At 39.9% G+C, this 15,991-nt stretch overlaps 2 protein-coding genes across 2 annotated transcripts; both read right to left on the bottom strand.

Annotated features, from left to right (window-relative positions):
- Window positions 1-3,482: 3,482 nt before the first annotated feature.
- tmem168b (transmembrane protein 168b) lies at window positions 3,483-8,422 on the bottom strand. The gene is made up of 5 exons (XM_083894062.1): window positions 7,789-8,422; window positions 6,002-6,695; window positions 5,535-5,677; window positions 5,159-5,433; window positions 3,483-4,482 (listed from the first exon to the last, which is right to left on the bottom strand). Exons 1-5 carry the CDS (start codon window positions 8,229-8,231, stop codon window positions 3,935-3,937), a joined length of 2,103 nt encoding a protein of 700 aa, XP_083750188.1. The 5' UTR covers window positions 8,232-8,422; the 3' UTR covers window positions 3,483-3,934.
- Window positions 8,423-10,238: 1,816 nt separating this feature from the next.
- Window positions 10,239-15,320, bottom strand: samtor (S-adenosylmethionine sensor upstream of mTORC1; the record flags this gene model as incomplete). Its single annotated transcript, XM_083894153.1, has 5 exons — window positions 10,239-11,469; window positions 11,775-11,889; window positions 12,535-12,657; window positions 12,777-12,918; window positions 15,161-15,320. 5 exons carry the CDS (start codon window positions 15,318-15,320, stop codon window positions 10,837-10,839), a joined length of 1,173 nt encoding a protein of 390 aa, XP_083750279.1. The 3' UTR covers window positions 10,239-10,836.
- Between the last annotated feature and the right edge of the window lie 671 nt (window positions 15,321-15,991).

Below are 15,991 nucleotides of genomic sequence, written 5' to 3'. Positions count from 1 at the left end.
CCAAAATTTGACAAAAACGTCATACTATATTATGTTGTCCAAAATTTGACAAAAACGACATACTATACTATGTCCTCCACAATTTGACAAAAACGTCATACTATACTATGTTGTCCAAAATTTGACAAAAACGAAATACTATACTATGTTGTCCAAAATTTGACAAAAACGACATACTATACTATGTCGTCCAAAATTTGACAAAAACGTCATACTATATTATGTCGTCCAAAATTTGACAAAAACGTCATACTATACTATGTTGTCCAAAATTTGACAAAAACGACATACTATACTATGTCGTCCAAAATTTGACAAAAACGACATACTATTCTGTCGTCCAAAATTTGACAAAAACGTCATACTATACTATGTTGTCCAAAATTTTTGTCTAAGATTTGACAAAAAAGTCATACTATACTATGTCTTCCAAAAGCTGACAATTTTTTTTTTAATATATATTTTGGTCCAAAATTTGACAAAAACGACATACTATACTATGTTGTCCAAAATTTAACAAAAACGTCATACCATACTATGTTGTCCAAAATTTTGGTCTAAGATTTGACAAAAAAGTCATACTATACTATGTCGTCCAAAATTTGACAAAAACGTCATGCTATACTATGTTGTCCAAAATTTGACAAAAACGTCATACTATACTATGTTGTCCAAAATTTGACAAAAACGACATACTATACTATGTCGTCCAAAATTTGACAAAAACGTCATACTATACTATGTTGTCCAAAATTTGACAAAAACGTCATACTATACTATGTCGTCCAAAATTTGACAAAAACGTCATACTATATTATGTTGTCCAAAATTTGACAAAAACGACATACTATACTATGTCCTCCAAAATTTGACAAAAACGTCATACTATACTATGTTGTCCACAATTTGACAAAAACGTCATACTATACTATGTTGTCCAAAATTTGACAAAAACGAAATACTATACTATGTTGTCCAAAATTTGACAAAAACGACATACTATACTATGTCGTCCAAAATTTGACAAAAACGTCATACTATATTATGTCGTCCAAAATTTGACAAAAACGTCATACTATACTATGTCGTCCAAAATTTGACAAAAACGAAATACTATACTATGTCGTCCAAAATTTGACAAAAACATCATACTATACTATGTCGTCCAAAATTCGACAAAAACGACATACTATTCTGTCGTCCAAAATTTGACAAAAACGTCATACTATACTATGTTGTCCAAAATTTTGGTCTAAGATTTGACAAAAAAGTCATACTATACTATGTCGTCCAAAAGCTGACAATTTATTTTTTTTGTACAATTTTGGTCCAAAATTTGACAAAAACGTCATACTATACTATGTCGTCCAAAATTTGACAAAAACGACATACTATACTATCTCGTCCAAAATTTGACAAAAACGTCATACTATACTATGTCGTCCAAAATTTGACAAAAACGTCATACTATACCATGTTGTCCAAAATTTGACAAAAACGTCATACTATACTATGTCGTCCAAAATTTGACAAAAACGTCATACTATACTATGTTGTCCAAAATGTTGGTCTAAGATTTGACAAAAAAGTCATACTATACTATGTCGTCCAAAAGCTGACAATTTTTTTTTTTTATATATATTTTGGTCCAAAATTTGACAAAAAACGACATACTATACTATGTCGTCCAAAATTTGACAAAAACGACATACTATACTATGTCGTCCAAAATTTGACAAAAATGACATACTATACTATGTTGTCCAAAGTTTGATAATTCTTTTGAAAAAAATATTTTCGTCTTACATTTGACAAAAAAGTCATACTATATTATGTCGTCAAAAATGTGATAATTTCTTTGAAAAAAAATTTTTTTTTGGTCTAAACAAGCGTCATACATTGTCCGAAATTTGACTGAAAGGTAATACTATAGTATGTCGTCCAACTTTGACAACTTTTGAGAAATAAAAATGATTTCATAATAAACGATGTCGTCCAAATTAAAAAAAAAAAAAAAAAATGTTTGGTCTATAAAAAGCGTCATACGTCGCCCGGAATTTGACTAAAATGTAAAACCGTACTGTCGTCCAGAAATTTTTTTTTTTATCAAAATCTGAAAAAAACGTCATACTATACCAGGGGTCACCAACGTGGTGCCCGCGGGCACCTGGTAGCCCGCGGGCAGCCAATACGGTGCCCGCGGGCTCACTTCACTTCACCTCACTTGCATGTATCCGTATGATCGCTCAGTAAAATATCTTTGATATTGTTTATACAAACTGATAATCGTTAGGAGTAAGCACTGGAATGAATGTGTATGCAGTTGAATGCATAATATTAATCGTTTAAATGGTAAACAAACAAAAAAATATTATATGGTAGCCCTCCATATTATTTTTTACCCTTAAGGTAGCTCTCTGTCTCAAAAAGGTTGGTGACCCCTGTACTATACTATGTCGTCAAGAATTTGACAATTTTTTTGAAAAACATTTTTTGGTCCAAAATGTAAAAAGAAATATATGTTGTAACGTCATATTATACTATGTCGTCCAGAATTTGACTTTTTGTGGAAAATAAATTTTTGGTCCAAAATTTGATAAAAACGACTATACTATGTCATCCAAAATTAGACAATTTTTCTAAAACAATTGTTTGGTCCAAATGTGACCAAAACGTCTATACTACTTTACTATGTCGTAACTTCATACTACACTATGTCGTCCAGAATTTGACTTTAAAAAAAAAATAAATAAATCCTCCAAAATTTGAAAAAAACATCATACTATACTATGTTGTCCAAAATTTGACATTTGTTGTGAAAAAACTCTGAGTTGCACTCTTGCTGTTTTCCCCGCACGCTGCCATGTTGATGTTGATTGTCAGAGAACTCGTGGGAGGGAGTGGAGGGAACGGGAGCTGAGTGAGCGCAGTAAAAAGGAAAAATAGATTTTTTTAACATCGTCCAAACACATCCGATTTCGATATAAAATCGATTAATCTCTCAGCCCAATGTTCTACCTCTTCTTTCTCCGAAACAAAAGACAAGAACATTTGCTTATCATTCTTGGTTCTGACCAAGTTGCATTGCTTTATTGTGAAACTACTTGGAAAATATGCTTGATCATGATCACTAAAAAAACTTCAAGACATTTACTGGATTACAGCGGATCAGTTCTTTTAAGGTAGACTTTTTGGAAATTGTTTTATAATCTGCCCAACTTTACTAAAGGAACAGTCTGAAAATACAAGGAATTATAAAAGGGAAACAACAGTTCTTGTATATTTCATCCAGGAAACTTTCAAAAATGACCCAAAATAAAGCAACGCACACAACTTATCATTCAATCATTTATCTCCTGTCTTGCATTTCGTTTAGCTTGTGGTTTCCCAAAAGAATTACAAAATGTCATTATAACAGACACAAGGGAGTGCATAGACAATATACTCAAAACTTTGAGCAAAGTACAAAGGCGTTTTTTTAGAACATACATATCAATTTTCAAAAACATAATAAAATTTTTCTGCTAAGAATATAATTTATGCCTGAGATCATCCTCTGAAATGTACCATAGCCTCTTTAGTTTAAGAGATAAGAGGTCATCCTCGTGAGCTTGACGTTCTTTGGTGGATGTCGTGGTAAAAAAAAAAGGCACCTTGCAAATGTATTAAATTCAGTTCAGTGCAAAAATGTGCAAAGTCGTAAATGTGTTCAATCTCACATCGGCATGTTTGAAGGGGCTTTCTGAATGGGAATTAAAAACACATCAGTATAAACGGTTTGCAAAGAGGAAAGATGATGGTAAAGAGACAACATCATCAATCAGTAACTGATTCGTTTTGCAGTAACTGTTAAAAGGTTATTGGCATGTTTATGACAGAGTTGATGTCTTATATGATTTTAGAGTGTATTTTGTGTTTAGTGTTTTCTGCAGTTCTAAGATCTGACCAGTTTGAAGCCTTGGCCGGTGTCCAGTATCGCTGGTGGAAACCAGTTGAGTTTGACTCTCCTGATACAACGAAGGCAGATGCTGCAGATCCACAGCAGGTTCATGCTGCCGCACAACAACGCACACTGAACCACCGGGTAGGTTATCCGAGGATAGTACATGCTCCAGTGGTTGGTGACATCACTATGGCTTGGCAGGTGCAGCGTGTAGTCGCCCCAGTGTTTGGAGATGCCGTACTCTGCGGTAACCGCCCTGCCCCTCTCTGACCACAGCACGCCGCTGCCCGTGTTGCAGTTATACTCCACCCACTGAGCGGTGAAGTCTCCGAGCTGCGGCGGATCATGCGGCTCGACTTCCATCGCTCTGGCGAGCGTCGCTCCCTGCACGGCCACGTATGGACCCTCCACGTTCCTGATCTCCTTCACCCAGGCTGAAGAGTTGTCACAGTCGAGCACCAGAATGAGGCGGGAACAGAAGTTGCTGTTCTTCTCCCTCCACCACTCCAGGATGTGGTCCAAGCGGAGAGTGTCTCCTCCTGATGAGCACGGAGACAAACACATTACACCTCACACTGAAAAACGTGCAACATACTTACAACCAATCAACAAGTTTATCAGAGGGGACGTTTTAGTGCGATTGTAGATAATGGAAATGTTCTACAGCAGTATAAGCCAATATTTACCTGTATAAAGGATGATATTTGTTGATGTTTATCGATGTATATATTGTTTACTATGATTATGTAAAAGGCTGTGTGACCACATCATGGGCCTATTTTTAAACAGGAAACATCTGTTTGCAACTTCCTGTTATAGAAGTGTTCCTCATTTTATTAGTATTTATTTATTTTAAATAGTTTAATGAAGTTTGGGTCAAGGTTTAAGATCTGAAAATGAAAAAACGTATTTAATGTAATAACTGTGTCCAAGACTTTCACCTACAAATACATTCAGTAAGAGAGCAAGTTTATACTGAATACAGCAGCTGCCAACTTCACCTAAAACATCCTTAGACCTGCTTTAGTTCCTATGTCCCCTTGTCTTAAGGCAGATCCCTATTAAACAGGAATATACATTACATGTTGGGAATAAAAAAGTGAATAAAAAATGACGTAAGTAACAAATAAAACAGAGACCAAAAATACTTCACTACATAATGCAACCAAATAAGACTTAAATGTATATGAATATTCTATCAACACCCCCTCTCACCTGCCAGCGCCCACTCTCCCGTTCTGTGGGTGTGACCGCTGTAGAAGATCACGTAGGTGTCGTGACGAGGCCCATCTGCGGTGCGGAGCTCCAAGAAGTTCTTGATCTTGGCCTGCAGAGCCTCCAGAGCCACGCCACTGGTGGAATAGTCGCAGCCGAAAGTCTCGATTAGGTGGTGGGCGAAGAAGCGCTGCACGCTGTTCAACATGCCTGTGGAGCGTCGGTTCAGCTCCTGCACCTGGTCTGGAGGCAGCAGCATGGGCTGACCATCAGGACTACAAGACAAACACAGGAGAATCAAAACACTTAGTTGGTTTTTCCTAATAAACCTCTTGATAGTTGTTTGCTGCTGTCAGTGTAACACATTGCTCAGTACCTGCAATAGTTGGTGGGGATGACCAGTGCGTAGCCCACACAGGTTCCTCCCAGGCTGCTACCAAGCTCGTGGAAAAGTCCATGGAACAGAGACTCCAGAGGCAGGATGAGCAGAAACATGCTGACAAAGATGCTACTGTGGGCCTACAGAGAACACATGCGAGTCAAACACATAAGGTGAACATTTATAACACCAGTGGAACAGGAGCAGCAACATTCTCTTAAAAATGCCCCCATAATGTTCTATTGTAGTAGTAGTATTACATCATGAGAAACCATCAAAAATATTCAGCACTACATTCTGATGTAAGGATGACAACTTCAAGATATTGTTTCTAACATGTATGTACTAAATTACAATTGCAAATTTGGCTTTTTTAAAGTATTAATTGTTCAGCTCTACTCTGAAATGGTATGAAGCCCCAACTCTAACCCATGTCTCCAGTGCATACTGTCTGCTGTCCTTACCTGCCAGCAAAGCACAGCAACAGCAACAGTTGTCACCAGCGTGAAGAGCAGCAGGCGTTCAGAGATGAGGCAGAAGTGTCTCATGCCTTTTGAGGCCATGATCTTGTCCAGTCTGCTGACCCCCAACCCCTGGGACAAGCAGATTCGCTGGCAGTCGCTGAGCTTAGTGTGAAAGCCCCATACGGTGATGATGAACACCAAGTGGCAGATGGACCAGAAGAGCATACACACTAAAAAGCCTAGGATCATCAGGTACCACTGGTGCACGCCTGTCAGCTTCTGACAGGCCAGGACGATAAAGGTCACTTCCACCACCAGCAGAGGGAAGAGGGACAGGCGGCGCAACAGGCCCCGCCACACAAGGAAAGGCTGCCAACGCTCTGTAACAGAGAGGCCGCTGAAGTAGACGTCCAGCAGAGGGTCACAGATGAGCTGGCTGAAGAAGCAGGCGAGTGCAAATGGGTTGATGGCGACATGCAGGGAGTCGAAGAACAGCACCGCAGTGATGACAGCAAAGCATACCAGGTTGGGAAGAGCTAGGACCGCCTTCATCCTGAGGGCAACCATGACGGCAGCCAGCGCCACCAGCAGCACCATCACGCTGAGGGACTTCTGGAAGAGCTGCACCGTGCTGGCGATGGCAAAGCCAGCCAACTCCAGCCGCTCTGCCGAGGTGAGGAAGGCCGGACGGTACCTGGCATTAAGTATGAGACGACATGAAGATTTCCTGTCATGACCATGTGACCAGTATAACTAGTGTGATCACTGTAAAAGTATGCTTAGTTTTTTTTAGATTCTTAAGCAAAGACAGGCAAAGCATTCTGTTTGTACTCATCAACTTTTTGCTGATATTTACATGTTTGTGCATAGTGAAGCATGCAATACAGAGGATGTTTATATTGTATCTGATTTTACATTTATGTGTGCCAGATCCAGTGATTTTGACCAGTATTGGAACGATACTGACTGATTCCAATTCACAACCCTAATACTAAATCAATCTGTATACATACTCACATTTTGTAACCATCATTAATGGCATATTATTTATAAATTAATACAACTTTTGATTACCATATTTTAAATGGATAGAAAAACAACCCTAACAATCAAGATCATCATCATCTCTGAACACGCAGATGAGGACAGGTGTCGTGCCAATGTAAGTATCCCCGACAGAAAGTGTTTCCCCTGGCCGCGGAGGCAGATAAACAGTTGAGCGCTTGCTTTCACCCAAATAAATTAAAACTAACAACAATTGCATTGTTTAATGATTTATTTTATGTAAACTTCACATACTACTCTATAACCTCTGGTATTAAGAACAGCTTTCTTCTATTCTAGCCAAAAATATGGGGGGAAACACATTATTTCAGACTGTTTACCTGTCTGCCATAATTTGTATCCCCCCCTCAAAATGGACAGATGAAACCTGATCATCAAATGATTTATTTCATGTATACTTCACATACTACTCTATAACCTCTGGGATTATGAACAGCTTTCTTCTATTCTAGCCAAAGATATGGGGGGATACAAATTATGGCAGACAGGTAAACAGTCTGAAATAATGTGTTTCCCCCCATATCTTTGGCTAGAATAGAACAAAGCTGTTCATAATACCTAAGGTTAGGATACTATGTGAAGTATACATAAAATAAATAATTAAACAATGCAATTGTGGCCAGGGGAAACACTTTCTATCAGGGATACTTACATTGGCACGACACCGGCAGCAGAAAACCTAAGTAAAACAATAAAGTGACCAGTCAGTGTCCCATCCCTACCTGGCACATCCCAGCATTCTCTCCAGCAGCGCCCACAGCGTCCTCAGGGTAACACTCGCCAGCAGCATGTAGTTGGCCGCCTGCTCCTTCACGTCGACGTCAATCGAGGGATGGTTGAGCAGGCAAATCAGACCCAGCAGAAAGCCGATCCACAGGTGCAGAAGACCGAGGCTGACCCGCTCCATGCTGAAGTAATAGTACAGTACACTCGCTGTTCCCAGGACGAACAGAGCCAGCACGAAAATGACGAGGAGGGAGGACTCCGCCGTCTTCACCCAGCGGACGTAGAGCCCCAGGCACAGGGCGAGTAGCAGGTTGAGACTGGACAGGTAACCCAGCCACCGCACCGACGACCACATGCTCACCTCCCCGTTGACCTCGTCCAGCCGGGTCATCGCTGCGTGTGCGCAATGGCTGACACAGTAGCGCAAGAAACGACACATCGTGGCATAAAACAACAACTGCCCGAAGACAAAGCCAGGCACTTTAGTGAGTTACGGCGAACTTGTTGCCCGGTGTGACACGTGAAATCCCGCGACACATCCGCACTAAAGTTAAGCTGCTAAGTGGTTAGCTTAGCTTCCGTTAGCTATCAACGGTGCATCTTCGCACCGGTCGCAGTTATTAAAATACACATTTACATCTTCAAATATCGTGGTTTCACTTTTCCTTCTTTACATGTGTCAAAAATACAACTCGAGGCGCCCAGAGGGCTGCTGTCAGGAAGCGAAGAGAAGCACCAACTGAAAAAGTTTGTCACGTCAAAAGTTTTAGTCCGACAACAGACGCCATGATACCAGTTCCGACTACGGCGAGATTAGAGGGTCAAAAGGACTCCGCTAACGTATGATAAATGACGTCTGATACCCAACAACCACAATCAGACAGAAAAGCCCCACAAAGACACCAACTGACCTAAAAGGTAACTTGAGTGAGTTGGACTTTATTTTATTTAATTTTCATTTCAAAAAAATGACCTATGGAGCCAACTCACTGTTCTTTCATCTGTGGACAAACATGACAGCATAATGTAATAATCTTGATGATGCTGGTGTTATTAATTTGTTCTGCTTGATATTTTCAGTGTTTCAAAAGCAGTAGATGGTTGAAATTAAAAGTAAAAGCAAATCACACACACAGAGAGACAACTCAGAGACACTTTACATTTACATTCATTTATAAAAGAGAAATACAACCATACTACAAGAACACATTGTTCTGTGTTGTTGAAAACCTTGATAATGAAGATGAACCATCTCATGCAAATTTGCCAGAAGGAAACACTGGAAGACAAATGCACCAATCAGTCACAAACTCCCTTCTGAAGAATCTGAATATGTACTTGTATGTTACTGTTGAATGTTTTGTTGTTATGTAAAACAGAGATAGATGTGTATAACTGGAAAATGATATAGGAATGATGGAAACAACACACTGCATCACATCGACACTGGAGATGATTCTTGTTAACCAGGAGTATGACAAACACACATAATAGTTTGTATTTACTGTTTGGCCAAAGACGCTGGATACTGGTTATTAAAAGTATGCATTTCTTTTTCTTCAGGGTTATTAAAGTCTGCTTGCAAAGTAAATGTGAACAAAGAAGGCACGTTAGACTTACTGGTCTTATGTAATGGGCTCATCATGTTGGTTCTAAAACTGTCCTCATAGGAAAATAATTACATTTTGTGACACCCTTTGGGATCAATCGTAAAGTGCCACAGGCAAAAAAAAACAAAAACACAACACATCAAGTAAATTCACTCCTTCATTCACACTAACAAACCCACCCACACACGTGGCCTGTTCAGGAACACACACACGAACGGTGTTCACCAGGTAGTGTCTTAAGATAAAACCTCCTCTCACGGAATACAGTTATCTTTAAATCTGCTTGTTTGCTATTGCTAAAATCTACAGTATCTTACCTGTTTCAGAGTTTCTGTCTGACAAATAAATTAGTGCAAATATCTTCAGTCAAGGTGAAGTTTCCGACACAGATCTGTATAGTTTTGGAGGCAGAGTGCTTACAATATTTCAACATCAAAGTTACAAAACTGTGTCAAAGGATACTCCTGCTGGAAAATCAGTTTGATATGGGTCACTTACTTGCAGTGTTGTACTTGTTTTTTCTCTGTGTGAGAATACACAATGTACTGGAAATCTGACAGGAGATAATTCATCAGTAATATTTGTGAGGACAATGAGAGGAGGAAAAAAAAAGTGCAACACCTAGTTTGAAACACTTGTACCTTAATGAGTAAACACAGTTACAGTTTCACATTAGTAAACCTATTAATACTCCTACTGTATGGTTCTGAAAATGTTTAAAATGCTACAAATACCACTTTCTTGTAAAAGATCCACAAATCAGAGGATACCACATTAAAATGGCATTGCCACATTTTACACTGGACAACACCAATGCTTTGACTGTTGATAATATAGATTTCTCAAGGTATTTAATCCTTTTTAATCTTGGAAAACTAAATGCACATCAAGAATTTTCAGTCTAGCTGCATGACTGTGACAGAAGCAAGCGCACCCAGATCGCCCAGTCTATCTCAGTCTTTCCAGTGCAATCAAACTCCTACCCCACTGCTCAGGTTGCTGTATTTGGCATTTATACTCAACAGCCTGCCACACTAGCTTATTCAAATAGAGACCAAGTTAAGATGTACACAAGCTGACTTTTGTTACTAAGAGCTGATTTGGAAGATGGGGTGGAAATAAAGGAGCAGGGATTTATGATATCTTAGGGGAATTCACTTTCCAACTCTTATAAAAGCTAACTATTTATCAAAATATATCCATCTTTGTGTGCGCATGTGTGTGTGTATGTACTTTGAAGTGTGTGTGTGTATATGAGAAAGTAATCTGTAAACTTCTCTCTTTCACACTGTGCAAACTGCATCAAAAGGAGAGGGAGGATAAAGAGAAGGAGAATGCAGCAGGTTAAATTTGGCAGCGCAGCAGTTGAAGGGGAGTTGACAGTTATGGGGTTGGGGAGGTGTGGAGGTGTGGGGTGTTAGCTGGTGGTTTAGCCTAGCTCTGAAGCAGAATGGGGTCCTCTAGCTCATGAAAGCCAGGTACCGAGCTGCTCTGGCTCTCCCCGGAATCTGAATCATAGGGCGTGTCGGGTAGCTCCGTGAAGCCCCAAGCCAGCTGGTCATCCTCGTACTCGGAGCGCACCTGCATGGGTACATCAGCGCAGTCTTCCTCCTCGTTGGAGTGGAAGTCCTGAGGGATGTAGAGCATTTCAGGGTAGTTGCGTGACACCAGATCACTGGTGGTAGCCAGAGAAACCTTGCGGAAGGCAATGAGATGCATGTGGGAATATTTGACATATTTGTAGCGCTTGAAGCCAAGCGACTCCACAGCGACACGCCAGCTCCGCATCATGAGGGCGTGGCGGTTTTGATGGGACGAGTCAGGCGTGATGATAAGCAGTAGGCCGTGCAACTCGAGCAGCTCGTGAGCTTTCTTGCAGCAGATCCAGCGCTGGTATGGCGAGGGGAAGTAGGAGAGGAGCAGTGAGAAAACCACCACATGGAAAAGCTGTGCGGGCAGAGCATCGATGGGGTTGTAGAGCTGGCGGAGGAAAGCCTCAACTGCATCTCCTGCCAGCTGGAGAGGCTGCTGGAGCTGAAGGTTGAGGAAGTCACACTTGTACACACTCTGTAGGAGAGCAAATGCAAGAAACCTGCGTTGGCAAAAGTTCACATCTTTGCTTTTCTGCTACCTATGCCACTCCACTTATTTTGGTTTCACAGCTTGCAGCTGCAGAATGTGCATCACTTCTGCTTTCTGCTAAATTTGTTAACACATACTGACAAACCACAACACTGATACTCCTGCGTGAGTCATTTCTGCTTTAGCTTTGGAGGACCAGCACCAAGACACCAGGGCAGGAAAACCTAAAACATTTCTGTTTGTGTCAAGTACATTAAATATGCTGTGACTGAATAAACAAACAGTCATACCTCAACTGCAGGCACAATGTCAATACCAACTGTGAGGAATTCATCAAACTTCAAGAAAGGGTTGAAGCAGCTTCCCACATCCAGAAGACGCATTTTCCCCAGATGAGAAATTGAACTGTAAAACAAATGCGAGCAACTGTCAACTGCAGCAAAACATCCCTGCACATGATTGGTATATTTAAAGTTTTACATCCAGTGGGTTTTGAAAGACAAAAATAATGAATTGGTAGTTGAATAAGTGAATTTCTGTTTACTTCATGTTACATTACAAGTTTTTTTCTATGAAGGAAAAAAGATGATGTGTGTGTGTCACAGCAGTCATGAGGTGTGTTTGTGTTCTGCAGTAAATCAAGATATTGACTGATGGAAACCAATTCTAGATTTCTTCTTCTTAAACCACAACACTTAAATGGAGATCGACACAGATCGCCAAGGTTTAAAACAACCCTAACCAAATCCTAATATTATCTTCTCCCTGTTCTGCTAAACAATTTCATGAATGTTCTCTATTTCATTTACTTAACTAGATTTTGAGAATCTTCAGATTCAAATTTACATTCTATTTCTTGACAGCATGGCAAATAACTTAATAACTGATAAATATTCTGGGCACAAACAGACAAGGGTGCAATGTACTCACTGGTAAAATGGATGTATGGTATAAGATTTCCCCGCAGTGCGTTGTATATAGTATATATATATAAAAACAAAACAAACAAAAAATGTATATATCCCTGAAGTAGATAAATGCTGAACTTACCTTGGGATGGTTCTGTAAGGTTGGGTATTTACAGATGCTGCAGGCATGGCAATCTTAGCACTTTTCTCATCCTTTTCTAACATTCTTTTCTTCCCGCCATCCAAAAAATATTCTTGACAAATGCTGCAGAAGTGAAGTGAAATCGAATCATGAAATTTCACATCACGATAGGTTTAGATGAATCAAGAAACTGCAGCTGAAAGACATTACAAAGCAAGCACTGAGGAAAGAAACATTCGTACCTGCGACACCATTCGATCCGCCCCTCTCCTTCACAGTTCTTGGTCCAGTGGTTGTCAGCAAGATTCTTCATGGCCAGTGCGTACTCACTCAGTGTCTGCTCATCCTCACAGTGCTCACGCCAAATCTTGTCAAAGTCGCCCACTGAGGGAACAAAAAAAGTTACGATAAAAATTATGAATTCCAGTTCACAACTTAAGAGGAACAAATACTTTCAACAGTAAATCAAGCTACTGTATCTACTTTTCTGTCTTAAATGCAGTCATCCAACTCTGTGACAAAACATAAAATCAGTTCCAGTTACTGCTGCATGTCCAATGTGTTCAATCATCCCTGCCAGCACAGAAGTGGATCCGTTTCTCTAAAAATCTGCCTCAAATGGTCATTTCACAGCAACAATGGTGTCCACAAAAATTATTTCAGCACATCTTCACAGCTACCCAGAAGTTTAAGCTTGTAGTACAGACAAACAAACGGACAATTCCATGACGACAAGGGTACACTCTTGATCAGATTTGCAGAAATGAAAAAGGACAACAAGGGGAGTGGCGGTGAACAGCACAGCACTCTGGAAGCATGACCACAATGATTCAATGCCAAGCCTACCAGATCATGCTTTACTTATTAACCAATCATGAGGTCTGTTAGCAGGGCAACTTCTCTGAACTGATCCAGCCTCCAAAACAACCCACTAGTCTCTCTCTCATGCTCAATATCTAATACTTGAAAACACGATTTGATCCAAGATATATTTAAAGCATTATGGTCATGGTCATGTATTGCTTTTAAGGTGAAAAAGTAACTCAGAGCTGCAAAACATAACAGTTAACTTCACCTCTTATGCCTTAGTTACTATACAACTGATGCAAGAGGATGTGACCACATTCAACAACAACTCCATAATACTCCTTTAAAATGTTCTGCTAACACTACATTTGCCATAAAATATCCAAGGAGTCAAATAAATAAAAGTATGATTTGCATTAAGAGGCACTGAAATGTACAGTCAATCATTCAACCAGGAAACATGTTGCCATTTTAAAGCAGTAAATTCAAATCAACCTCATAGTGTAATAATAACTGCCATGCTGTTGTTCTGCATGAATCATATAAGAACCGTTAAAATGAATGTCAAAGCGAAAGATTTTGTGTTTGCTCCAACATAGTTTCCAGCAAATGTGTGTATTGCTTCAGAATTCTATCTATCAATTCTATCAAGTTTGAGCAATTAATGCAATAATAGACAGTAATTCAGGGTTTTTCCTAACTTCCTATTTTACTTGCTCTTATCAAGACTGACTAAAAATCACATGAAATATACAAGAATTTTGCTTAAATTAAAAGGTTTTGCAACTGGAAAGATGGATTACAGTGTTGATCATTGTATATGCAAATGTGTTCTGGGCTTTTTAGTTTAGATTGTTGAAAGAATGATGAAGATTAAAGAGAAAGTTTAGATCATTTCAGGCTACCTCTTTTTTCTCTGTATGCAAACTATACGTGTCCCTGTGATGGACTGACGACCTGTCCAGGGTGTACCGAGCCTTGTGCCCTATGTCAGCTGGGATTGGCACCAGCAACCCTCATGTGGAGGATAAAGTAGTAGAAGATGGATGGATTGATGGATGAAAATAATTTATTATTATTAAAGTGCACTTTGTTCAGACAAAGTTTAGTTTTTGTATTTGTATCTAAAGTAAAGAGACAACATGTAGATTGGAGAGACAGATGTAATTAAATTGCTCTATAGTTAATCAGCCAATCATATGGGTAAAAGAAAAACAGCTTCATCTGCTCCATTTCTTAAAATAAGCTTAGCAAGATGACTGACATACATGTTTAATGTTACATTGTCAGATTAAATTACTTTACATTTTTAGAACCTTTTCAGTGCACTGTATGTTTATCATAATAGGAACAAACGTTTCACAATAGGACCCAACTGGCTGAAATACACAATTTTATTTTACATAATTGTATCTTTGGTTTAGGACTGCTCCTTTTTGAAACAACAACCTAGATACTTGGTGATACTTCCTTTGTACACAAATTATATTGATCTATGTGCCACTTGTCAGTATACTGGTTTGGAAGAGTGATAAGATGTTTACTGTAGAGACACCGGATCACAGTTAGCAGCAGCATTTGTGGTGGATTTAAAGGCCTCGCTCGCTGAATGAATGTAGTGTCCTCCTCTCTGCTGTCGACAACAGCCAACCTCAACCCTCAACACAAGACCAGAGGTCAGGTGTGAGCACAAAGAGCCGTTTAACGTCACCACTGTACCGTTATAGTGTTATAGTGTTCGTGAGTGCTAGCCAGCAGGGCCACGGGCTGGCAGACAGGTAGGTAAGGAAGGAAGGAAGGGCCCGCTGAAGCAGCTTACCCTCTCTATATTTCCTGCGCAGTTTTCTGTGGACGTTCTTCACGACCCCTGACAACTTCTCCTGCTCCCTCTTGAATGGTGCTTCCCCGGGGATAGGCACGTAAAACAGCTCCGAATAGTTTTCTGTCTCCCCGGTCTCGACATTGTCGCTGGGGTCCATAGCACCGAACCGCACCGGGACGCCGATGCCTCCGCCAGTTGTTGCCCCCCTTTCCAAGCTCCAACTCGACCGGCGAACCGGTGCACTGGCCAACAAAGCGATAGCTGATTGGTGGAGACTACCAGGCACGTGACACAACTGACAGCCCGTTGTCCAATCACAGCCCAGAACACGTACTCAAGTCGAAGTGTGCTTTGTGTTGCGTTTAAAGGAATCCTGTAAACCCCACGACTGATCTAACAACTTGAACGCTCACCCGCCACCTGTTTAACCGCGTGTTGACGCAGATTTTTAACGCAATTCAATACATCAAAATTACGATGAAAGGGCATTGAAGTAACTTTTAATGTGCCATGGTTGCTGGTGCCACATGAGTTGGAGTATTTCAGAAACTGCTGCTAATTACAACAACGATATACAGACAGACTTCTGAAAATATGGGCTTATAAACAGTCTTAAAGTATAAAGTATCTAACTGGGATACTTGAGTAAAAGTACAAGTATCTTCACAGAAAATGACTTTGGTAGAAGTTAAATTCACTTTTTAAAATAAAATAATATTACTGAAAAACTTTAAGTATATGACATTTACTGTACTTAAGTATCAAAAGGCTCAGTGGTAGGGTGAGTTGTCTTTCACCTGGAAGGTTGTGGGTTCAATTCCTGGCTCT

The sequence above is a fragment of the Microchirus variegatus genome, assembly GCF_963457635.1.
Source record: "Microchirus variegatus genome assembly, chromosome: 8".
In the NCBI taxonomy this organism is placed as follows: domain Eukaryota; kingdom Metazoa; phylum Chordata; class Actinopteri; order Pleuronectiformes; family Soleidae; genus Microchirus; species Microchirus variegatus.
The sequence above is the reverse complement of the archived record's forward strand: the minus strand, read 5'-3'. Positions and strand labels throughout refer to the sequence as shown.

Coding starts and splice junctions, on each gene's coding strand:
- tmem168b (XM_083894062.1), bottom strand. CDS start 8,231: ATGTGTCGTTTCTTGCGCTACTGTGTCAGCCATTGCGCACACGCAGCG. Junction 5,678..6,001: donor TTGCTGTGCTTTGCTGGCAG/GTAAGGACAGCA, acceptor TGTTCTCTGTAG/GCCCACAGTAGCATCTTTGT. Junction 4,483..5,158: donor GGGAGAGTGGGCGCTGGCAG/GTGAGAGGGGGT, acceptor CGTGCTCATCAG/GAGGAGACACTCTCCGCTTG.